We start from the raw sequence: 24,089 nt of genomic DNA on the forward strand, positions 1-24,089 counted from the left end.
GCTCTACCACTTGAGCCACAGCGCCACTTCCGGCTTTTTTCTTTTTGCTTATGTGGTGCTGAGGAATCGAACCCAGGGCCTCAGGCATGCAAGACAAGAGCTCTACCACTGAGCCACCTTCCCAGCTGATTCTTAAGTTTCTATATTAATAGTTCTTAACATTCTGGGGACTCTTGTGAGATTCCAATGAAAGTTATGAACTGTCCCACAGAATCACACACACACACACACACACACACCACATATAGAAAGTACTTCACAGGGATGGGAATGTAGCTTAGTGGTAGAGCACTTGTCTAGCATGAGCAAGGCCCAGGGTTCTAGCCCTAGCACCACACACATACAAAAGAAAACTTCATGGAAATGGAGGTGTGGCAGAGTGCCAGCCTTGAGTGAAAAAGCCAAGCAGGAGCTTCAAGGCTGAGTTCAAGCCTCCATACTGGCTCACACACACTCAAAAGCAAAATTTCAAGCCAGGTACTGGTGGCTCACGCCTGTAATCCTAGCTATTCAGGAGGCTGAGATATGAGGATCACAGTTTGAAGCCAGCTTGGGCAGAAGAGACCATGAGACCCTGATCTCCAATTAACTACCAGAAAATCCTGAGGTTAGAGGCATGGTTCAGTTGGTAGAGTGCTAGATAATAAGCAAAAGTGTTAGGCATTGAGTTTGAGTCCTAGTCTCAGATAAAACAACAACAACAAGCAAAAGCCAGGACTGGAGCTGTGGCTCAAGGGGTAGAGCACTAACCTAGATCAGAAAAGCTCAGGGACAGTACCTAGGCCCTGAGTTTAAGCCCCAGGACACAGAAAAATTAAAAAAGAATTTCACGATACCCTTGAAGTTCATCCATGGAGCTCGTACTAAGAAAATTCATTTACAATCTCCTCTCATTTGGGTAATCAGAACAGAGCCTTAGGGAAGAAGGGGTGTGACCAGAATATTATTCTTGAGGCTTAGGCATTCTTTGATGATTCAAATATCATTATCCCATGCTTAGAAGGAGTTATATTTTTTAATTGTTTTTTTGGTCCGGTTGTAGGGCCTGAACTCTGGGCCTGGGCGCTGTCCCTCAGCTCTTCAGCTCAAGGCTAGCGCTCTACCACTTGAGCCACAGCGCCACTTCCGGCTTTTTTCTTTTTGCTTATGTGGTGCTGAGGAATCGAACCCAGGGCCTCATGCATGCAAGGCAAGTGCTCTGCCACTGAGCCAACTTCCCAGCCCCTAGAAGGAGTTATAAACTAAGATTTGGTCTGAAGTTCTCCACTACTTCCTGCGTACCTTTCAGTTCCTGTTCTGGCACAGAAATATAATCAGTAAGCCATTGATTGCATCTGGGTACATGTAAAATATATTTTTTTGTCTCTTGGCATCAGACATAGAACATGGGTTTGTCCATGATGCTTGAGGATTTTGCTGTGTGGCAGAGGCTCAGTCATTTTGTTTTCCAAAACATCACAGAACAGGTGGCCAATTTTGGACCAAAATGGCATGCATGTACCCTCACTCCCATCAGCTTCTCCTGAGTACTGAAACAATGTGTCTTAGTGGTAGAGTGCTTGCCTAGCATGCATGAAGCCCTGGGTTCAATTCCTCAGTACCACACACACAGAAAAATCCAGAAGTGGTGCTGTGGCTCAAGTGGTAGAGATAGCTTTGAGCAAAATAAGCTCAGGGACAGTGCCCAGGCCTTGATTTCAAGCCCCAGGACTGGCAAAAAACAAAGGAAGAAAAAAAGGAGCTTTTCTAGACATCTTGGTTGATTCATGTATATGGAGAACATCGCAGTCTTGTCCAGGGAAGAGGGGTAGCTATTATTTCAGAAACCCACCACTGGACTTGAGGCCAACAAAAGAAAAAGACTACAGCAGGATATAGGATATTCCTGGGCTAAGGAGCTAGGGACTTGCCTCCTTTTATTCTAAGTTCCAAAATTAACAATACTATATCCCTGATTGGGTACCCTCCAGGTAAACCAAAAACCTGATCAATATCAAGCCTTGAGTGATTTAAGTACCATCTGTCAAATCATCCCTTCTTCTTTTTGATAAGCAGCTTACTAGGTACCACAGCATCAACTTGGGCCCAGGGAAGCTGGCTTAGATTTAGTTAGACAGTTTATGCCTAGCATTGTGTATTTTAGCCTCTCTTGTCTTGTGGTTTTTAGGGGTGGCCAGGATACTTGGAAACAAAAATAAGTGGCTGATATCACAAACCACCAGATTGTGTGTGCTCCTGATGGATCACCCTCACCAAGTCTTCTTGACCCCATTTGGATGTAGTTCTTTTTTGTGTATGCTGGTATTAAGGCTTGAACTTAGGGCCAAGGAACTTTCCCTTAGCATTTTTTTTTAAGGCTGCTGCTCTACCATTTGAGCTATAGCCCCACTTAAAGCTTTTTTTTTTTTTACTGGTTAATTGGAGATAAGAATCTCATGGACTTTTCTGCCTGGGCTGGTTTTGAACCATGATAATTAGATTTCGATCTCCTGAGTAGCTAGGATTAGAGGCATGAGCCACTAGTGCCCAGCTGGATAATTGTTTGTTTTTTTGTCGGTCATGGGGACTGAACTCTGGGCTTGGGCACCCCTCAGCTCTTCAGTTCAAGGCTTGTGCTCTACCACTTGAGCCACAGCGCCACTTCCAGCTTTTTCTGCTTATGTGGTACTGAGGAATTGAACCCAGGGCCTCATGCATGCAAGGCAAGCACTCTACCCACCTTCCCAGCCCCAGGATAATAGTTCTGGAAGCAGAATTCTTCTTGTAATAGGGATCACTGACAGGGCACCATCCACATGCTTCAGTGCTCCCTTTCTGGAAGGTCAAACCATCCACCCAGTTTTCAGTCCTTTGTTCCCTAACCCAGGAAATTGGTTCATGTTGGAGAAATCTACCACATCCAACTGCAGGCTTTGCTGCTGATTAGGACCGACATCTTTGACATATTTCACTGAATGTGAAATGAAACTGGTGAAGGCTGAAGCCAAGTCTGCTATTGCCTAAGTAAGAGAAAAGGAAAAGAGAGTATGAGGGAAGGAGACAGAAGGGAAGGAAGGTTAAGAGAAAGACATAGTGATTTTTGCCACAGGGTTTCAAGGGGTAGTAGGCAACCGAATTGGGTCTTGAGCTCCATAATTTTTTTTAAAGACTTATAGGAATGGCTTTAGTTTTCTTAAGGAACATGGCAATTTTGAGTTGAATTTTTCCACTCATCCTTGATCTAATCTCTTTTCCTTTCCTCATCTGGAATCTGGGGCTAAAGAGGACTTTTGATGAGGTCCTGGGAGGAATAACTAAGTACTTTACATACTTAATTGTACCAAAGGTAAATTAATAACATACTTGAAGAGGCCAAGAGGATACAGAAAGATTCAAAAGGCAGTGATCAGGTCTTGGGCCTGCTTGAGTCTATTTGAATTCAGCCTCTGCCCAAGGACCGCCAGGACTGCAAGAGAGCTCTCTGAACTGTGAGCACCTTCTCCAACATGGTTTTGCACTAAGTTGATTCCAGGTGCTGTGAATGAGCTTTTAATGGTGGACTCAAAGGATACTAATTCACATGTGAGTTTTCAGTGTGCTGGAGCACTGCAATTACCCACCTGAAAAGGACCCTTCCAAAAACCTAGTACAGAAGAACACAGTCTTCTAAGGATCAGGGAAAAGAGATGAAACAAGGCAGCCGGATAAGTCTAAAATGGAAGCAGGTGGTGATGGGGAATATAGGACATCTCTGTGGGATAGCCAGCAGGTGGGCGGGAAGGTAGTCTCCATGGTAACAAGTCTCTGTAGCAGCAAATCCCAGCAGGTGGGTGGGAAGGTAGTCTCCATGGTGACATGTCTCCTCAGCAGCAAATCCCAGTGGGTGGGCGGGAAGACCTGTTTCTGTGGTAACGCACTGCACTGACTTCTTCATTTCTCCACCAGATGAAAAAGATGGTCTAACCCAGTGGCTTCTCAACTTTAGCAGGCATCAGCATCACCTGGAGAGCTTGTTAAAATCATAGATTGCTGGAACCCACCCTCAGAGTTTCTGATTAATTAGGTGTTGGAGGAAGGGAAATGAGGACCTACCCTGAGGATGAAGGGAAGGAGGCCATCCAAGGTCCTGCAAAAATATGGGGATAATTTGTATGGGAAGGACTAGGAGAGGTTAGATAATATTACCTTTTAGAACTTTCACTTCCTGCTGGGTGCTGGTGGCTCACACCTGTAATCCTAGTGACTTAGGAGGCTAACATCTGGTGATTGTAGTTCGAAGCCAGCCTGGACAGGAAAGTTCATGAGACCCTTATCTTCAGTTTACCATGTAAAAGCTGCAAATGGATCTGTGGCTCAAGTTGATAGAGTGCTAGCCTTAAGCAAAAAAAAAATTTCAGAGACATCCCCTAGGCCCTGAGTTCAAGCCCCATGACTGGCACAAAAAGAAAAAGGTAAAAAGAAGCCGGGCGCCAATGGTCACGCCCGGAAGTTGAGATCTGAGGATCGAGGTTCAAAGCCAGCCCGGCAGGAAAGTCCGTGAGACTCTTATCTCCAATAAACCACCAGAAAACTGGAAGTGGCGCTGTAGCTCAAGTGGTAGAGTGCTAGCCTTGAGCTGAAATGCTAAGGGACAGCGCTCAGGCCCAGAGTTCAAGTTCGGGGGAAAAAAAAAAGAAATCTTCCTTTACAGAGAAGGAAGGGGAAAGGAGTAACTATATTGGGTTTGTACCCATTTTATCCTTCTTACAACTCTATATTTTTAATATAATTGTACAGGAGCAAAAACTGTGGCCCAGAGATTTTAAATAAGTTTTCCAAGGCCATGTGACTTGGATCCAAATCAAGGACCATCTGACTCCAGTGTCTTTTGCTTTTTCCACTGTACCTTGCCAGATGTTTAGTATCATGTCCCTTGAAAGCATGTCTGGGCAGAAGATTCAGAGTTCTGACCTCTTGCTGGTTCTGGAGTTTAACTCTCCCACCTAAAGGAAGCAGCCACTTCCAATGTTCTGTTTGGCCTCCTTCCAAACTGGATCAGGGATGGAAGGCAGGGAGCCAACACTGCCTATATTAATGAGGCTAGACCTCCCAGGAAGAAGTGGTTTAGGTTAGCAAGATGAGAAGAATTGCATGGCCATGTGTTCATCCTCTGTCGCAACTCCCCCCACCCCCAACTCCTACCTGCATCCTCAGCCAAATCCTCCATCCCTTTGCCTTTACTGTGTTCATGCTCTTTGTTTAATCTAGGTTTCCTGAGTACTGGAGATCAGGCTGCCAAGGGAAACTATGGGCTTCTTGACCAAATCCAAGCCCTCCGGTGGGTGAGCGAGAATATTGCCTTCTTTGGAGGAGATCCCCGCCGTATTACTGTCTTTGGCTCGGGCATCGGTGCGTCCTGTGTCAGCCTCCTCACACTGTCACATCATTCTGAGGGTGAGTAGCTCCTGGAGTGAAACAGACTAGTACCATGCTGGCTGAAAACCTTGAGCCCCAGGGCCTTCTAGGCTCTAGAATGCCTGTTTCCATGTCCCAGGAACAGAACAAGGAATCCACCAGTCCTCTTCCACCAGCTAGCTAGCCCTTCAGGAAGAAATGGAAGAGAATTGTTTCTTTGGGGGAAGAAGTATGTCTCCAACTGTGAGAGAGAGAGAAGGAGAGAATCTCATTTACACCCTAGAAGAGTAAGGTACTCCTTCAGGCATGGGAGTCTTTATTGGCAGAATGGGAGTACAATGTTTCTCTCTGAAGGGACAATAGTTCTTTTTGTTTTCTTTCCTTTTTTGCCAGTTGTGGGGCCTGAACTCTGGGCCTGGGCGCTGTCCCTCAGCTCTTCAGCTCAAGGCTAGCACTCTACCACTTGAACCACAGCACCACTTCTGGCTTTTTCTGCTTATGTGGTGCTGAGGAATCGAACCCAGTGCAAGGCAAGCACTCTACCACTGAGCCACCTTCCCAGCCCTGAGACACTAGTTCTTTTTGGCAGAGAAAATATTTCAGTATGGGATGGACATGTTACTTCTGAGATGAAATCTAAGGGTAGAGATTAGTTCCTAGGTATAAGAAACACTCATTGTCTGCCTTTCTCTCAAAGAACAAGTCTGTACAAGAGAGAAAATGAACTTGAGCAGAAGATGGGCCCAAAGTGAGAATCTCTGGCCTGGGAGATAGATTTCTTCTGAGGGACAGTGGTCTGTTATTGAGTGACCTCTTCCTGGGATATACAACCCACAGAAGGAAGGCTTATTTTTAGCCTCTCTCCAGTGGTGGGTCTCTGAGCCACTTCCAGGAGGTGGAACACAATCTTTGTCCTTTGGCAAGGGAATGTTCTCTCCATCTTGAGAATGTACAGAATATTCTGTCTCTGATAGGCAAAGCTGAGTGTGTGTTTGGGGGAGAGAGAGACAGACAGACAGACAGAAAGAGACAGAGAAAGACAGAGACAGAAACAGAGAGAGGGAGTAATGGGAACTACTAAGGTGAAAGATTTTTCTTATGTGCAGGTTCTAGGGCTTGAACTTAGGGCCTGGGTGCTATACTTGAGCTCTTTTGCTTAAGACTAGTGCTCTATCACTTGAACCACAGTTACACCTCTGGCTTTTTGAGTGGTTAATTGGACATAAGAGTCTCATAAGATTTCCTGCCCAGGCTGGTTTCAAACCATAATCATTAAATGTCAGCCTCCTGAGTAGTTAGGATTACAGCATAAACCACTAGTGCCAGGCTACAGTTGAGCTTTGTGCGTGTGCGCACTTATCCTGGGACTTGAACCCAGGGTCTGGATGCTATCCTTGAGATATTTTTGCTCAAGACAAATGCTCTACCACTTGAGCCACAGCTTCACTTCCAGCTTCTTGGTGGTTAAGAGTCTCACAGAATTTCCTACTTGGGCTGGCTTTGAACCATGATCCTCAGATTCAGCCTCCTGAATAACCAGGATTATAGGCATGAGCCACAAGCACCTAGCTAAAGCTGAGTTTCTAATGAAGAAAAGATCTTCCTGAAATAGGTGTCCCTTTTCTGAAGTAAGGAAATCTGAATTAAATTGAAATTTCAGTGGAATTGAAATTGACTCTATGGTTAGTGTTATTCTGGCATGCTCTCTTTAAAGGTCTGTCTTTCTTAGAGAGGAGAATCACCTTCTCTGGCCTAGAACTTCTATCTCTGCCTCTCTAGACACTACCCTGGTGAAGGGAGATTAAGGTGGGACTTGTACCCTCTAAAGAGAGGGAATGGGGGGGGGCTAGGGTATAGTTCAGTGGTAGTGCTTGCCTAGCATCCCTACCTAAGGCCCTGAGTTCCATCTCCAGCAGAAAGAAACAGAGAATGTATTTCTAGTTGGCAGTAGTGGGAGTATAGATCTCTCTCTTTTTTCCCCAAAGTAGGGCACAATAACTGACTGTGAGGGTCCTTGTGTCTGAAGACAGACTAGGGGCCTCTTCTCGTTGGGGACTCTTGTAAGAGGAAATGACCTTACCTGGAATGGTACTTGTGTCTCTGAAGGACTGTCTTGTTTAACGAGTTGTTTTCTTGGGCTAGGGGTAGGCTTAATAGCAGAACACTTGCCTAGCATGTGTGAGGCCCCAAGTTCCATCCCCAGCACTGCAAAAAAATTCGTTTTCTGTGCCTTTCTATAATTGTCTCATGGAGAATAATCTAGAAAAATTAGGTTCTCTTAAGTAGTAATCTGCATTTCCGTCCCTTCCCTTCTGTTCACATAAACTGGCTTTCTGCTGGAGCAGTGTCATTGTGTTCCTAAGGGCCAAATTATCTTTGGAATATCAGTTTTCTGATATTCAAGTTCATGTACACAGAACTCCCTTGAATATTAAGGCGATGGAGAATGGTAGACTTCTTTAAGAAGGGGAAGAAGCTGCTTCGTTTTTAGCTTAGAGGATAGGAATCCTTTCTGCTTGGGAGAAATTTAGATGTGTTGTTAATGGCTTCTGCAAAAGGGAAGTTTTGGCAGTCTCGGGGAGAACATGTGCCTGGGAGACTTTCAGACCTTAAGGCCTTTGCCCTGGAGATCCTTCCCCAAAACTCCCAGAATATGGGGCTGTCTCCTGCCTGCATTTCTCATCTCTCATGAAAAAGACCCCTTTGTGGTGTCAGCGCCAGCTCCCTGGTGGTGTGCTGGCACAGAGCTGGGCCCAGCTGGGCAGGAAGCAAGAGGGAAAGACAAGGGATGATAAAGAGAGGGAGCATAAGGAGGCTCATGTCTGGGACCCAAAGGGTTACTTCTCACTGTCATTTCCTTAACCCCCGCGTTACTGATCATTGCACCAGAATAGGGAAGCAGTAGAGGAATGAAGGTGGAGAGAAGTCAAGAAAGGGGCCTGGCAGTTGTGGTCCTAGCCAGTCATCCCCCCTGCTAAAGACTTATTTTCTTTCCTAGCCTGTTCATGACATAGGGCAGCCTTAGTGACAAAGGAATAAGATGTTTTATGGCCACGTGTGACAGAACAGACCTGACCCACTGTCACTTACCTTCTATAGGGCTTTTTCAGAGGGCCATCATCCAAAGTGGTTCTGCTCTGTCCAGCTGGGCTGTGAACTACCAGCCAGTGAAGTACACCAGCCTGCTGGCAGACAAAGTGGGCTGTAATGTGCTGGACACCGTGGATATGGTGGACTGTCTTCGGCAAAAGAGTGCCAAGGAGCTGGTAGAGCAAGACATCCAGCCAGCTCGCTACCATGTGGCCTTTGGCCCTGTGATTGATGGTGATGTCATTCCTGATGATCCTGAGATTCTGATGGAACAGGGAGAGTTCCTCAACTATGATATCATGCTTGGTGTCAACCAGGGTGAGGGTCTCAAGTTTGTGGAAGGGGTGGTTGACCCTGAGGATGGTGTCTCTGGCACTGACTTTGACTATTCTGTCTCCAACTTCGTGGACAATCTATATGGCTATCCTGAGGGTAAGGATACACTGAGGGAGACCATCAAGTTCATGTACACAGACTGGGCAGACCGTGACAACCCTGAGACTCGTCGTAAAACACTGGTGGCACTCTTTACTGATCACCAGTGGGTGGAGCCCTCTGTGGTAACAGCTGATCTGCATGCCCGCTATGGCTCACCTACCTACTTCTACGCCTTCTACCATCACTGCCAGAGCCTCATGAAGCCAGCTTGGTCAGATGCAGCTCATGGGGATGAAGTACCCTACGTTTTTGGTGTCCCTATGGTAGGCCCTACTGACCTCTTCCCCTGCAACTTCTCCAAGAATGATGTGATGCTTAGTGCTGTCGTCATGACCTACTGGACCAACTTTGCCAAGACTGGGTAAGGAGAAAATGGGTGCTTTCTTCTTTGGAACCCCAGCATGACCTCCTTTTTCCTCTGTCTAACCTTTTCCATCATATCCCATCCTATGATATCCTCCAAAGCTTGTTTCTTAACCACCCCCCCCCACTCCCTGCCATCCCTTTTGGAGATTTCCTGTCATTTTCCTTCCTTCAAATTCTTCTTGAAGGAGCTAAGAGTGTACCTCAGTGCTAGAGCACCTGTTCATGTGCCCAAGGCCTTGTTGCCTAGTACCATAAAGGAAAAAAAAAAGAAAAGTAAGGTTGTGTTGAGGATCCAAACTAGCATCAAGCGTGAGCAGGTGATGGGTGCTGGTATCTCACAGTTGTAATCCTACTCAGGAAGTTGAGATCTGAGGATCAAAGTTTGAAGTCAGCACGAGCAGGAAATGCCATGAAACTCTTGTCTCCAATTAACCACCAAAACGCTGGAATTGGAGCTATGGCCAAAGTGGTAGAGTGCTAGCCTTGAACAAGAAAACTCGGGGACAGTGCCCAGGCGTGGAGTTCAAGCCCAGCACTGGTACAAAAATCAGAGACCATGTGAGATACGAATGAAGTCCAGAAAAAAATCTTTTTTTTTTTGTTTTGTTTTTTGGTCCGGTTGTGGGGCCTGAACTCTGGGTCTGGGCACTGTCCCTCAGCTCTTCAGCTCAACGCTAGCGCTCTACCACTTGAGCCACAGCAACACTTCCGGCTTTTTTTTCTTTTTCTTATGTGGTACTGAGGAATCGAACCCAGGGCCTCAGGCATGCAAGGCAAGCGCTCTACCACTGAGCCACCTTCCCAGCCCCCAGAAAAAAATCTTTAGAATGTTCTTAGCAAAAGTAAGCAGCTGAAAAGTTTACTAGATGCCCAGTAGTATGTGAAAAGACATAGCATCTGCATAGGCCAAGCTCAGGGGATGAGCACTGTTCTGGTGATGCGTGTGCCCACCAAGGAGAGTAGGAGATCAATCAGATCAATCCATTCCTTTCTTCAGGGTATGGCCTCGGGGTGTGTACAGAGGGCCAGACTCTGAGAAAAAATGGGAATAGTGGGAAAATTTGGACTGGGGAAGAGAGTTTTATAGGAGGGTGTGAGAGGAAAGTGGCCAGGTGGTCCTTTCCTTAACCAAGTAGAGTAACCCAGAATTTCCATGTGATATTTCAGAGATCCCAACAAGCCCGTCCCCCAAGACACCAAGTTCATTCACACCAAGGCCAATCGTTTTGAAGAAGTGGCCTGGTCCAAATACAACCCCCGGGACCAGCTCTACCTTCACATTGGGCTCAAACCCAGGGTCCGTGATCACTACCGAGCCACTAAGGTGGCCTTTTGGAAACACCTGGTGCCCCACCTGTACAACCTCCATGACATGTTCCACTATACATCCACAACCACCAAAGTGCCGCCTCCGGATACCACCCACAGCTCCCACATCACGCGAAGGCCCAATGGTAAGACCTGGAGCACCAAGCGGCCAGCCATCTCCCCTGCCTACAGCAATGAGAATGCCCAAGGGTCCTGGAATGGGGAACAGGATGCAGGGCCACTCCTGGTGGAGAACCCTCGAGACTACTCCACCGAATTAAGTGTCACCATTGCTGTGGGAGCCTCGCTCCTGTTCCTCAATGTTCTGGCCTTTGCTGCCCTCTACTACAGGAAGGACAAACGGCGTCAGGAGCCCCTAAGGCAGCCTAGCCCTCAAAGGGGAGCTGGGGCCCCTGAATTGGGAGCCGCTCCTGAGGAGGAGCTAGCAGCACTCCAGCTGGGTCCCACTCACCATGAGTGTGAGGCCGGTCCCCCCCATGACGCCCTGCGCCTCACAGCATTGCCCGACTACACCCTGACCCTGCGGCGCTCCCCTGATGACATTCCACTCATGACCCCCAACACTATCACGATGATTCCCAACTCCCTAGTTGGGCTGCAGACATTGCACCCCTATAACACCTTTGCCGCAGGGTTCAACAGTACCGGGCTGCCCCACTCACATTCCACTACCCGGGTATAGCTCCAATCCAGAGCACAGCTCATCTCCTGGCTCCTTCCCTCCCAGATACACACACACACACACACACACACACAAAACCATGTGCGTACACACACTGACACACACATGCATCCATACACAACACATATGTATACGCACGCACCTGCACCCTACAGCAGACCCATCTGCACAGACACAGATGTGGACATGCACCCGCATGTATAAAACCACCAAGACAGAAGTCAATCTGAGCAAACCCTTCCAATGGGGGGCACAAAGGAGTCCTCGATAAACTGAGGACCCACAGCAGCTGAAACCAGCTCCCTGAGCCTGACCACAGACACTCCTGGGGGGCCCTGAAAGCAACCGCTGAACACCCCCTTGGTGCTCGCCTTCGGCCTCTTGGAACTGCACCATCAACCAACTCCAGACTTGGGAGCTTTAAAGAGCAGAATAGCTCTTCCTCCCCCAGACTTGGTCGTTTTTCTGGGTCTTGTTTTTTTTGTTGTTGTTGTTGTTTTGTTTTGTTTTTTAAAGAAAACTGGAAACAAATGCTTTTTCCAATCCATGACTGTGAAGAGGCTCCAGAAAGGAGGCTCCAGGTCCAGGTCTGTCTGGTTCTGGAATCCCTATGTTCACACATCAGACCAAGGAAAAGGAGCCCCCACCCAACCCCCTCCTCCCAAAAAGGAAACTGATTTAAGCAAGACCATCTGGGAGAGCTCTCTTGGGGAGAGTTCTCCTGCCTTTCATGTGTCCCCGAAGAGGGCTGCAGAGCTGTTAGCATGACTTGCTTCTTCTAAAGGCTAGCAGCCTTGGCCTGGCTAGGCCAGGGGACCCTAAACCTGGTGAATAAGGTACTGTGGAGGCTGTGTTATTCTTGGGACCCCAGGTACATAATCTCGGTTCTGCCTCTGCCCTAGGGGAAATGCTATTGGAATTTGCCCCATTTTCTTTAGTCTCTTTTTGTGTCTGTCATTTCTCTTTCAAAAAAGGCAGTGTTTTTTCCCCCTTCTTTCGTTATTGTTGTTGTTGGCTCTTTTTTTTTTTAAAGAAAAGTTCTTAAAACACTAACGGAAAACCCATGGAGTTTGTCCTTTGTAAAAATTTTAAACAGTGTCTTGATATAAAAATAAAAAATCCAGTTAGCACTCCCAACCTGCCTCCCTTGCACCAGGCATTTGCCCTGACAGCCTCAGAGCAGGGCGCCTCTACTGGCCAGGAATCTGGCAATTGCAGCCTGGTTGCCTTGGAACTCAAACAAGTCTGGGCTGTGCTCTGGGCTGTGCTCTGCCGGCCCCCAGGGCCCCTTGCATGAAAGTCTCTCCAGATCGTTATCAGGTTGCTGTCTCCATCCCTCTGGCCCCCAGCACTCCAGGTTCCTGCAGCTGAAGCCTCCTAATGAAACAGCAAAAATAATACTTCCTTCCTCCTCTGTTACCACTGCTGTTGTCTTCTTCTCCTCTTTCTCCTACTGTTTTCTCCTCCTCCTCCTCCACCTCCATCTCCTCCTCCTCCTCCTCCTCCTCCTCCTCCTCATGCTTTTTTTTCCTCCTCTTCTTTTTCATCTTCCTCTTTTTCCACTCCCACCTCCAACACCACCCTGCCCTCATCTTGGGGCTGGGAGGAGGCTTGATCTCTTCCGTGCTGAAATTGTTTCTGTTCCTATCTAAATCCACTGTCTGTGCCATTAGCCACGTGGACTCCCTGGCCTTGGGTGACTGACAGAGCAGAAACCCCTCTTTCCCTGGGGATGCTTCTTTCCTGTTTTGTGAATTCCAATTGGAAAAGTCACCAGAGCCCTGGGAGCAATTTCCCTCAGGATTGTGATTAGTAGCTTCCTGGCAATTCTGAGGCTTGGACTTCATGGGGATCCACAGGGTTAGCATTGTGGGATGGATTCTCAGTGACCTGAAGGACTAAACTTGGAATCTGCTCATCGGGCGTGACAGTTGGGCAGGGTTGCTACTGATACTTTGAAAGCCAGGAATAAAATTCTGCAAAGTGCCCCTGACAAAATGAGAAAGTTGAGCCATCATAACCAGGATAATATGTGCAAAGGATGAATACAAGGTAGCATGGACAAAGTCCCAAAGCCAGAGCTTTGGAAATGGACATACTAGTTGATGACAGATGTATAGTTAAAAGAAGAACTGGGGCTAATGGCTCACAATCATAATCCTAACTACTCAAGGGCTGAGATCTGAGGATGGCAGTTGAAAGCCAGCCTGGACAGAAAAATCAGACTCATCGCCAACCAGCAAAAAGAAATGGAGCTGTGGCTCAAGTGGTAGAGCACTAGCCTTAAACAAAAAAGCTAAGGGACAGTGCCCTGGCTCTGAATTGAAGCTACAGTATGGGCATACACACACACACACACACACACACACACACACACAACAACAACAACAATTGAGGAGAGGTTGCACAGGAGGAATGGATTCACAGTTGTAGAGCTGTTGTACTCCCTCTTTCCCTCCCTGCCTCTTCCCCTTGTTTCCAAAACCCACATGGGTACTAGGGTATAGTAACAAAAACCAGCACCAAGGAGCCATGAGTGTTAGAACTAGAAGTGACCTCACCGTCTTCTAGCCCAAACCTTCTATTCTTATTTTTTTGTTAGTTGTGAGGCTTGAACTCTGGGTCTGGGTACTGTCCCTGAGCTTTTTTGCTCAAGGTGAGTGCTCTACCACTTGAGCCACAGCAACGCTTCTGGTTTTCTGGTGGTTAATTGGAGATAAGAGTCTCACAGGACCTTCCTGCCCAAGCTGGCTTTTAACCACGATCCTCAGATCTCAACCTCCTGAGTAGCTAGGATTCCAGGCATGAACCACTAGCGCTCAGCCCCAACCCTCCTAAATTATAGTTGGGGAAAAGGGCCCACAAAGCCTACTATAGTAGTGGTAGGAACAGCTCAGTAATATATGACATTTGCCACCATTCTCCTCCACTTTTTTCTCTCTACTTACTATTGGTTATGCCTTCCAAAGCATGCACAGGCCAATCCTAGGCTGACAGGTCTCTAACATAGGTGGAAAAGTGAAGAAAGTCTAGTGAAGCACAAGACCAATTGTGCCAAAGGACTGAATGTTGGGATTTTCTTCTTTTAATTTAGAAAGAAGGAGGCTGATGAGGAGACATTCAAGGTTGCTGAGTACCTACTATGTGACAAGTATGCTCCATTTCTATTGAGGATGTGAGAAGGGAGATGAGATTAAAAGAAAATCCAAGGGAAGGCATTGCTGTGGATAGGAGACATTCATAGGCCCCTAGGAAGTCCTCAATAGAAGTTGCTGAATGAAATGAATGGCTACAAAAGAAAAACACCACTATCCTTCACCCACCCAAAAGCCAGGGGCTGGATTACATCACCTTTTTGGGTCAATTCAGAATATTTTAATCTTCCAACTTTTGATTGCACCATTTCAGGTATTTCCAAACTGGGTCTCTCATATAGTTTGAGGGGGTGGATAAGCCTCCCAATCAGAAAACTTTTTGGAGGAGAATCAGACTCTGCTTCTCCTCTCATAACTCAAGATACTATAACGAAGCCAGGCTTAAACCTATTAAAAGCTCATCAGGGGTACTGGTGGCTCATACCTGTAATCGTAGCTACTCAGGAGGTTGAGATCTGAGGATCAAAGCTAAAAGCCAGCCTGGGCAGGAAAGTCCATGAAACTCTTATTTCCAATTAATCACCAAAGACCCAGAAATGGAGCTTGGCTTAAGAACAAAAGCTCAAGGATAATGCCCAAGGCCATGATGGCACACACACACACACACACACACACACACACACACACAAAACTGGTCCTCACAACTTGGAAAGGTCTGAATGGAAGAGGTAAGTAACCTGCAAGATATGGTAGGATTGCAGTCTAATTAGCGATTCATTTTGTGCCCATGTAGATTGACATTTTTGATCTGTTTGCAGACCACCAGCCTCCGATCCCCAATTCTTTGTTTGAAGAAAAGTATAGGATATACTTGGATTTTCTTCCATATTGTCCAAGTCATTACTGCCGCATCCCTAGATTGATCTGCTTTCTATTTTAGTCCTTTGGGAAGCTGAACACAGATCTTCGGATCTGAATTTGTGCTGTGTGTGAGGGGTCAGAGGTTGGTCAATGTAGAAATCTCCATAGAAGAATAGTTCAGGACTGATCCTGGGCTAGTTAAGCTATACTATGACGGATAGAAGAGTAAACACTGGCAGGAAGACAAAACTGAACTATGATCAAATTAATGAAATACCTAATCCAATACATCTTATGGATGAGAGAAATTGCAGGAAAGAGGCCATGGAGGGAAAGGGCAGAGCATAGAGGTGAGATGTAGGCATGCTTGAGGAGCAGGGAGGGGGAGGGGAGTGGCCTGATGGGGTGGGAGGGCTCAAAATTATCAGGGGACATCAGATTGGCCAGGTGGGCTGTCAAGCTCTTCACCAAAGAAAACTTTGTTGGATGAGTGATATGGAGGCCATGACCCAACTCTTGGACTAATGGTTTTATATTGAAACAACAACAACAAAAACACCCTCCGTCTGCTCCACATTCACTCCTCCTCTACAAGGAGAAGACCTTTCTTTCAGAGTAGAGAGGACAAGGTGAGCACTAGAGAGAAGCTGCTGAAGGCAGTCTAGTCCCAGAGAGTTTTCAGCTGCTCTGAGGAACTCCATCTCATGATCTGGGTCAATAACAGCCTGGAGCACTTGGACGCCGTGCTGTTTAGTTGCAGGACAACCCTACAGAGAATGAAAGAATTGCATGCTACAACCCAGACATGGGCAAACATGGCCCATCATTTTGCAACTGAGAAAAGGTGAATTCCGCAGTTAAACATCAATACATAAGAATATGGATAGAGGACAGATAATTAAAAGAATCAAAGAAAGTGATTGTCTAGTCCCTATATGGATTAAAAAATATATCTTTCCCTACCCAGATCATTGCTTTTGCTCAGTAGACTGGCTAGGTCGATAGATGAGGGATTACTAAGCCTACAATGTACCTGGGAGTTCAATTAAACATTCTCCACAGACTTTTGGGACAATACAGAGAAATGTACATGTGTAAAGGTAAACCAAGGAGAATTCTGAACTCTGAAGTGAATACACATGAAAGGATTCTGTTTTAATGTCACTAAGTCAGACTTACAAATGCTATGAAGCTGGTAAACTCTCTTATTTGAACTCCAAAATGGAATGGCACATGGGTAGCACACAACGGAGGTGGCATACAGAGTCTTTAGAGTAAATAAAACGTTATTATCAGTTATAAGTTGAAAGCATAGTTTGGCTGCTACAAAAACAGTTGTGATCTTGGGTCATGTTAATAAGGGTATAACATTCAAAATAAAGGAAATTGTGTTTCTCTGCACTGATCAGACCACACCTGATGCCCTCTGTTCAGCTATGGGAACCAGAATTCAAGGGACATATTAACAAAGTATGTCCAGAGAAGAGTGATGAGTCCAGTGAAAGAAATTTGTCTACTGATGGACAATCATTCTGGGCTTATAAGGGAGAGGAAGCTGGAGATTTGTTCTATGTAACTCCGAACATTCTGGGACCTAATGGATAGAAGTTATAAAAATGTAGATTTGGGTTCAACATAAGAAAGTTGCTCTTTTTCCTTTCCTTTTTTTTTCTAATGAAAAAAATTGTAATAAAAGTTTTAGCTCATGATTGCAGCCTCTTGAAGTCCTTTAAAGTTTATTTTAAAGTCAGAGAAGAAACAAATTCCCTAAACCCTTAACACCCTAACACAAATGCTTGGCTATGTATAAAACGAACTTTCTAAAGCTTAGTAATACTGTGTAATTAGAGTGGATGGCCTAAAGGGCAGGAGATAGCCAAGCTATGACAGAACAACCAGCAGTCTATGTGGCTGATGCAAAGACAATGAAAGTGGCTGATAAAGGCTGAGATGGATGACTTGTAGGCTTACTGAGATCTTATGATACTTGAGCTGGAAGGTCTCATGATAAAGTATTCAGGCACATATTTCTGGATCAGAGGTCCAAAGTGGGCCTGAGGAGAGACTGGAAGCAGAGATAACAACTGGTTTAAGAGGTGCCTGCTCTAAGGGCTACCTCTATTGTCACAGCCATCACCACCACCCCCCCCCCAGTTGAATTTCGAAATTTCAGTATCAGAAGCAGCTCTACTGGTTGCCTAGTTCCCCTCATTTATGATCTGATGATCTTATGATTGATTCCCTTATGCAACTTCTTTGTAGTAATCTTGCCTCTGTTGAAATACCTCCTGTAATGGGGAAAATATCATCCTCTGAAGACCAACCATTGTATACTGGATCATCTGGAACCACTATCAAGTTTAAATTTAAGATTGAGTCAAAGTTGGTTTTCCCCTAGTCCTTACCTTTTGCTCCTGTCTATGCCCTATTCCAAGACAAAACAAGGTTACTTCCTCTAATATATTTTGAAAACTGGGTTCTAAGCTACTAGTAGCACCTCGTTCATCTCCATGTTCAACGGCTACAATAAGTAGTTCATACACAATAGTTTTTATATCCTTTCATATTTAAGGTCTCCTTTCTGTGCTTGCTCCAAATTGCTAAAATCCCTGATAGTGTTTCATGTTCAAGGCTAAAGATAACCAAACTGGATGTCAGTGGCTCACACCTTTAATAATCCTAGCTACTCAGGAGTTTGAGATTTGACAGTTGTGGTTCGAAGCCAACCCAGGAAGGAAAGTCCCTGACACTCTATCTCCAGTTAGTCAACAAAAAGCTGGAAGTGGACCTGTGGCTCAAATGGTAGAGAACTAGCCTTGAGCAAAAAAGCTAAAGGACATCAACCAGGCCCTGAGTTTAAGCCCCAGTATTGGCACACAAAAATAAAGGACAGCTGAGCACTGGCAGCTCACACCTGTAATCCTAGCTTCTCAGGAGGCTGAGATCTGAGGATCATGGTTCAAAGCTAGCCTGTGCAGGAAAGTCTATGACACTCTTATCCTCAATTAATCACCAGAAAACTGGAGGTGGCACTGTGGCTCAAAGTGGTATAGTGCTAGCCTTGAGCAAAAAAATTGTTCATGGAGCACCTAGGCCCCAAGTTCAAACCCCATGATGGACAAGAAAATAAAAATTTTTAAAAAGCAATCTCTCACAGTGGTCCATGAGCAGAGTAGAAAGCAGAGCCACGAACTCTCTTCTTCTAGATTCAACAACATTAGCATGTGAGCAGTAATTAACATCTGTCAAAAGTAATGATCCTGCAGTCTCCTTGACGGAAGTCTAGTTGGTCCTTATTACTCAATGTTGCTCCTATGGCATGCCCACCGACTACCCACCCCTGCAGGGGACCTTCCTAAAATTCCTTTTTTTATTTTTTTGCCAGTCCTGGGGCTTGATTGAACTCAAGGCCTGGGTACTGTCCCTGAGCTTCTCTGTGCTCAAGGCAAGCACTCTACCACTTGTGCCACAACTCCACTTCTGGACTTTTCTGTGTATGTGGTACTGAGGAATCAAACCCTGGGCTTCATGAATGCTAGGCAAGCACTCTACCACTAAGCTCCCTTCCCAAAATTCTCCAACCAGAAATCTTTTTTTTGTTTGTTTCTTCTTTTTTTTTCGGTTGTGGGGCTTGAACTCAGGTCCTGAGCACTGTTCCTGAGCTTTTGCTCAAGAAACTCACTCTACCACTTGAGCCACAGCACTACTTCCGGCTTTTTCTGTGTATGTAGTGCTGAGGAATTGAACCCAGGGCTTCATTCACGCTAGGCAAGCACTCTACCACTGAGCCACCTTCCCAGCCCTCCAACCTGAAATCTTAATCTAATGTGAAAGCCCACTTCTCCATCCCCACCCCTTGCAAGCCAGTAACCTACACAATCAGTTCCCAGAACCAAGCCATTTCAGGCCATTACCTTGAACTCTCAAGGCAAGTCCTGAAACTCCTTGCAACTCTTCAGCTACCTTTGACTCTGTCTGACCCCAGCTAGGACACCACTTAAGTCCTTCCACCCCTGTCTCCATTACACCTCTCATCTCCTGACTCTCCTCAGGTCACCATGGCATCCCTCTTCAACTTGTATTACAGTTGATCTGGTCTGTTGAGGTCGGTGTCTCTGCCTTCATTCCAATCCACTTTTGACTCCGTCCTTTTCCCTAACACTCCTCACCCACCTAAAACCTCTTTGCAGCTCACCTACCTTGAATTTACACACTTAGATTTGATACACTGAGCTCTTAAACTTTATCTTTCATCTTCCTAGTTCATTATGAGCTCTTGGGATCTTTCTAGCTTCATACCATTTACAAATTTGATCAGTATGCCATCAATGTCCTGGTCTAAGTCATTAATTAAATTATTAAATGGAACCAGGAAATCTGTAATCTTGGTACTCAGGAGTCTGTGACAAAAGGATCTAGCCCAGCCTGGACTACATAGTGATACCTTATCTCAAAAAAGGGGAGGGGGATTGGCTGGGCACCAGTAGTTCACACCTGTAATCCTACCTAGCTACTCAGGAGGCTGAGATCTGAGGATAACAGTTCAAAGCCAGCCCCGGCAGAAAAGTCCATGAGACTCTTATCTCCAATAAGCCACTAAGAAAACTGGAAGTGGCGCTGTGGCTCAAGTGGTAGAGCACTAACCTTGAGCTGAAGAGTTGAGGAACAGCGCCCAGCCCCAGAGTTCAAGCCCCACGACCAACAAAAGAAAGGGACTGACAGGCCAGAGACTACAGTGCAGGCTCACACAGATTTGTGTGTGTGTGTGTGTGTGTGTGTGTGTGTGTGTGTGTACTGATTCTAAGGCTTGAACTCAGAGCCTAGGCACTGTCTCTGAACTTTTCCACTTAAGGCTAATGCTCTACTACTTGAGCCACAGCTCTACTTCGAGATTTTTTTTGATTTTTTATTGGAGATAAGAGTCTCATGAGGGCTGGGAAGGTGGCTCAGTGGTAGAGTGCTTGCCTTGCATGCTCGAGGCCCTGGGTTCGATTCCTCAGCACCACATAAGCAAAAAGAAAAAAAGCCGGAAGTGGCACTGTGGCTCAAGTGGTAGAGCACTAACCTTAAGCTGAAGAGCTGAGGGACAGCGCCCAGACCCAGAGTTCAGGCCCCACGACCGGACCCCCCCCCCGTCCCCCCCAAAAAGTCTCATGAACTTTCCTGCCTGGGCTGACTTCAAACTGTGATCTTCAGCCTCCTAATCCTACGATTACAGACATGAGCCACTGACACTCAGCTTTTTGTCTTCTGTTTACCTGTTTTCCCTCTTATTCACAAGCACATCTCACACTAGTAATTCTTAAAATAAGACTACATTCTGAAATCTTCTTTGAAAACAGGATAGGGGAAGAGAAGGGAGACAAAAGAAAGGAAGAGAGTTGGCCTTTAGCTATTCACCTCCCACCTCCTCCTCCCCAATCTCCAGCAGACTTCAGTCTTCAAGAATTTCCAGACATCTCAGGTACAGAAAGTTGAAAGAACTAGATAGTTAGCAATGTTGAGTCAAGCTGAGTGCTGGTGGCTCATATCTGTATCTAGCTGCTCAGGAGGCTGAGACTAAGGATCACAGTTCAAAGACAGCCCAAGAGAAAAGTCTGTGAGACTCATCTCCAATTTATCAGCAAAAAGCAAGAGTGAAGGTGTGGTTCAAAGTGGTAGAGCACCAGCATTGAGTACAAAAGTGAAGGGAGAACACAAGGCTCTCTGAGTTCAAGCCCCAGTACTAGCACACACACACACACACACACACACACACACACACACACAGAAAATAGGGAAAAAAAAGATGAAGTTCAGATCCATCTTTCCCTTTTCCTAACTATATGTCCCTGGGCAAGTTGCTTAACTTGTTTGTTCATCTGTAGCATAGAAAGCATCTACTTCATGGGGTTGTGGAGAGGGTCAAATGAGAAATTGTATGTGAATATGCTTTGGAAACATAAGACACTATTATGATGATTTATTGATCCCTAACTATGTACAATAGGATAAATACAATATAGTCCTTCCCCTTGGAAAGGGGCTCACAAACAAACAACCATGATATAAAGTGGAGTAACAGGGAAAATGACACCCTCTTATGACAATTTGGAGGAAGGGTGGTCCCTCAGACTGAGGAACAGCAACAATGGCTTCATTGACACAGATCTGTACTTCAACTAATGAGACAGATCTGACAGAAACAGCATAGGCTGAGCACAAGTAGCTCATGCCTGTAATCCTAGTTACTCAGAAGGCTAAAATCAGAGGATTCTGGTTTGAAGCTAGCCCATGCAGAAAAGTCCATGAGACCCTTATTACCAATTAACCAGAAAAAAAAATACTGGAAGTGGAGCTGTGGCTCAAGTGTTAGAATGCTAGCCTTGAGCAAAAAATAGCTCAGGGACAGCATCTAGGCCCTGAGTTCAAGCCCCGCAATGGACACCAAAAAAAGGAGAAAGAAATGGCAGAGAGGACAGTATTCCAGGTGGCACAGTCCCAGAACGGGAGCTTGGATTTTGTTCATGACACTGGATATAGTCATACTTGATCAGAAGCAACAATGAGGCCAGTTGGCCACATCACAGCTTTTTTTTTTAGTGCTGGTCCTGGGGCTTGTACCCAGGGCCTATGCACTGTACTTTAGGCCTGAGCCACCAGCACCCAGGTCACATCACAACTTTTTAAGACAAGGTCACTCTCAGAATGTACAGAACAAGAACATTCAGCCCTTCACAGGAGACTAGAATTGGCTCAAACTCCTAGGTCTCATGTTAGGGGTTATTCAACTGACCTTTCTGAAGAAAAACAACTCTTCTGGGGGGTAAAGGCATCTAGAAAGATTCCAGGAAGATCACCTTTTCTCTTATCTGAAGTTGAGAAATAGCTCTCCAGGAAAGGCAGGGGCAAAGGCTATATTTAAGTCCCAGGAATCTGTAGCTACAAGTGGCTCTAGCTTAAGGATGTAAGCCTTAGCACTGAAGGATTGTTATCCACCATATAGTCTAATTCCATGTGGGGAACAGGGAGGGAGAGGAAAATAGTTGAAGGGCTCTCAAGGTCCATTTCCAGACTGTTTGGTCCTACAGTTATGATTTGCTGCCACCTGGTGTCCAAAAATAACTATAGCAGTCTCATTTCCCCTCTTAAAATTGGAGCTTTATACTGCCACGCAGCACCTAGACACTGGACCAGATTCCTTCCAAAAGGGTAGAACCAGCCCTTTAGACATCTACTGGGGTCTGTGGAATGAAAAAGAAGTGGGATAAAGGAAAAGTACTGTTCCAAGACTCATGGATGTCTATTCCTGTTACCAAATTTTCTATTCCCCCCCCCCAGGGTTCTGCTAGGAATGTATATTTTCTAGAACACTACAGAATTGAATTTGCTACATCCCCCATTCCTCCGCCAGCACTCCCTTCACACTTGAGCATCTGTAATAAATGATACAAGAGACAGGTATCAGTAGCCCTCACCTGTAATTCTAGCTACTCAGAAACTGAGAGATGAGGATCATGGTACAAAGCTAGATTGTGAAGGAAGGTCTGTGAAACTCTCATCTCCAATTAACCAACAAAACAGAAAGCCAAAATTGGGCACTGCTGGCTCATGCCTCTAATCCTAGCTACTCGGGAGGCTGCAATCTGAGGATCACAATTCAAATCCAGCCAGGCCAGAAACTAATTTCCAATAAATTACCATAAAGCCAGAAGTAGAATTACAGCTCAAGTAGTAAAATGCTATCCTTGAGCAAAAGAAGCTGAGTGACAGTGTCCAGGCCGTAAGTTCAAGCCCTAAGACTGGCACAAAGAAAAATCTGGGCATAGAGCTATGTATAGCTCAATAATAGAGTTAGCACCCAAATCTGGGTTCAAGGCCCAGTATCTGCACAAAAAGAAAATACAGCTGGGCACTGGTGGCTTATGCCTGTACTCCTGGCTACACAAGAAGCTGAGATCTGAGGATTACGGTTCAAAGTAAGCCCGGGCAGTTAAGTCTGTGAGATTTTCATCTCAATAAACCACCAGAAAATTGCAAGTGGTGCTGTGGCTCAACTGGTAGAGTGCTTGCCTTGAGCTGAAGAGCTGAGGGACAGCACCCAGGCCCAGAGTTCAAGCCCAACAGATCAAAAAAAAAAAAAAAAAAAAAAAAGAAAATACAAAATCTTCCTCTCAGAGTTAACTATTAAAGTTATGAGGGTTGGGAAGGTGGCTCAGTGGTAGAGCACTTGCCTTGAATGCATGAGGCCCTGGGTTCCATTCCTCAGCACCACATAAGCAAAAAAAGAAAAAAGCCGGAAGTGGCGCTGTGGCTCAAATGGTAGAGTGCTAGCCTTGAGCTGAAGACTGAGGGACAGTGCCCAGGCCCAGAGTTCAGGCCCCAGGACCGGACCCAAAAAAAAAAAAAAGTTAACATTATCATGAACCTCTTAAGTGTGGCCAAGGGAGCTAGCGGTCTGCCTCGTCCACAAGCTAAGGCTTACATATTCTTTCCTCCTAAATAAGGTAGACTGTTCTAGAATGACTGGGCTAGGATGACTCCTCCATAAAATATAAATAAATAAAATCTATTCTCTTGAGGAGGCAAAAGCAGCACCTTAGGGAATTGAGCAGATTGGCAGTGCCTGCATTTCCTCTCAAAGCTTATCCCAAGTAGATTCAAAGTAAACAATAAAACTAAGCCTGGAAGGCAGGCACTGTTGGCTCATGCCTGTAATTCTAGCTACTCAGGAGGCTGAGATCTGAGGATAAGGGTTTGAAGCCAGCTCGGGCAGGAAAGTCCGTGAAACTCTTATCTCCAATTAACCACCAGAAAATGAGAAGTGGCGCTGTGGCTCAAAGTGGTAGAGTACTAGCGTTGAACAAAAGGATTCA

At 45.7% G+C, this 24,089-nt stretch overlaps 1 protein-coding gene across 5 annotated transcripts in view; it reads left to right on the forward strand.

Annotated features, from left to right (window-relative positions):
• The window catches only part of Nlgn3 (neuroligin 3), a 27,221-nt gene extending 14,806 nt beyond the window's left edge, over window positions 1-12,415 (forward strand). For 3 of the 5 annotated variants that reach the window (XM_013031640.1, XM_013031642.1, XM_013031644.1), the window contains 3 exons: window positions 5,227-5,412; window positions 8,473-9,262; window positions 10,435-12,415. In XM_013031640.1, coding sequence (XP_012887094.1) covers window positions 5,227-5,412; window positions 8,473-9,262; window positions 10,435-11,278 — 1,820 coding nt within the window. In that variant the 3' untranslated portion in view covers window positions 11,279-12,415. The remainder of the gene's footprint in view (window positions 1-5,226; window positions 5,413-8,472; window positions 9,263-10,434) is intronic. The other 2 variants (XM_013031645.1, XM_013031643.1) reach the window with 2 other exon arrangements.
• The last annotated feature ends 11,674 nt before the right edge of the window (window positions 12,416-24,089 follow it).

The sequence above is a fragment of the Dipodomys ordii genome, unplaced genomic scaffold (assembly GCF_000151885.1).
Source record: "Dipodomys ordii isolate 6190 unplaced genomic scaffold, Dord_2.0 Scaffold142, whole genome shotgun sequence".
NCBI lineage: Eukaryota > Metazoa > Chordata > Mammalia > Rodentia > Heteromyidae > Dipodomys > Dipodomys ordii.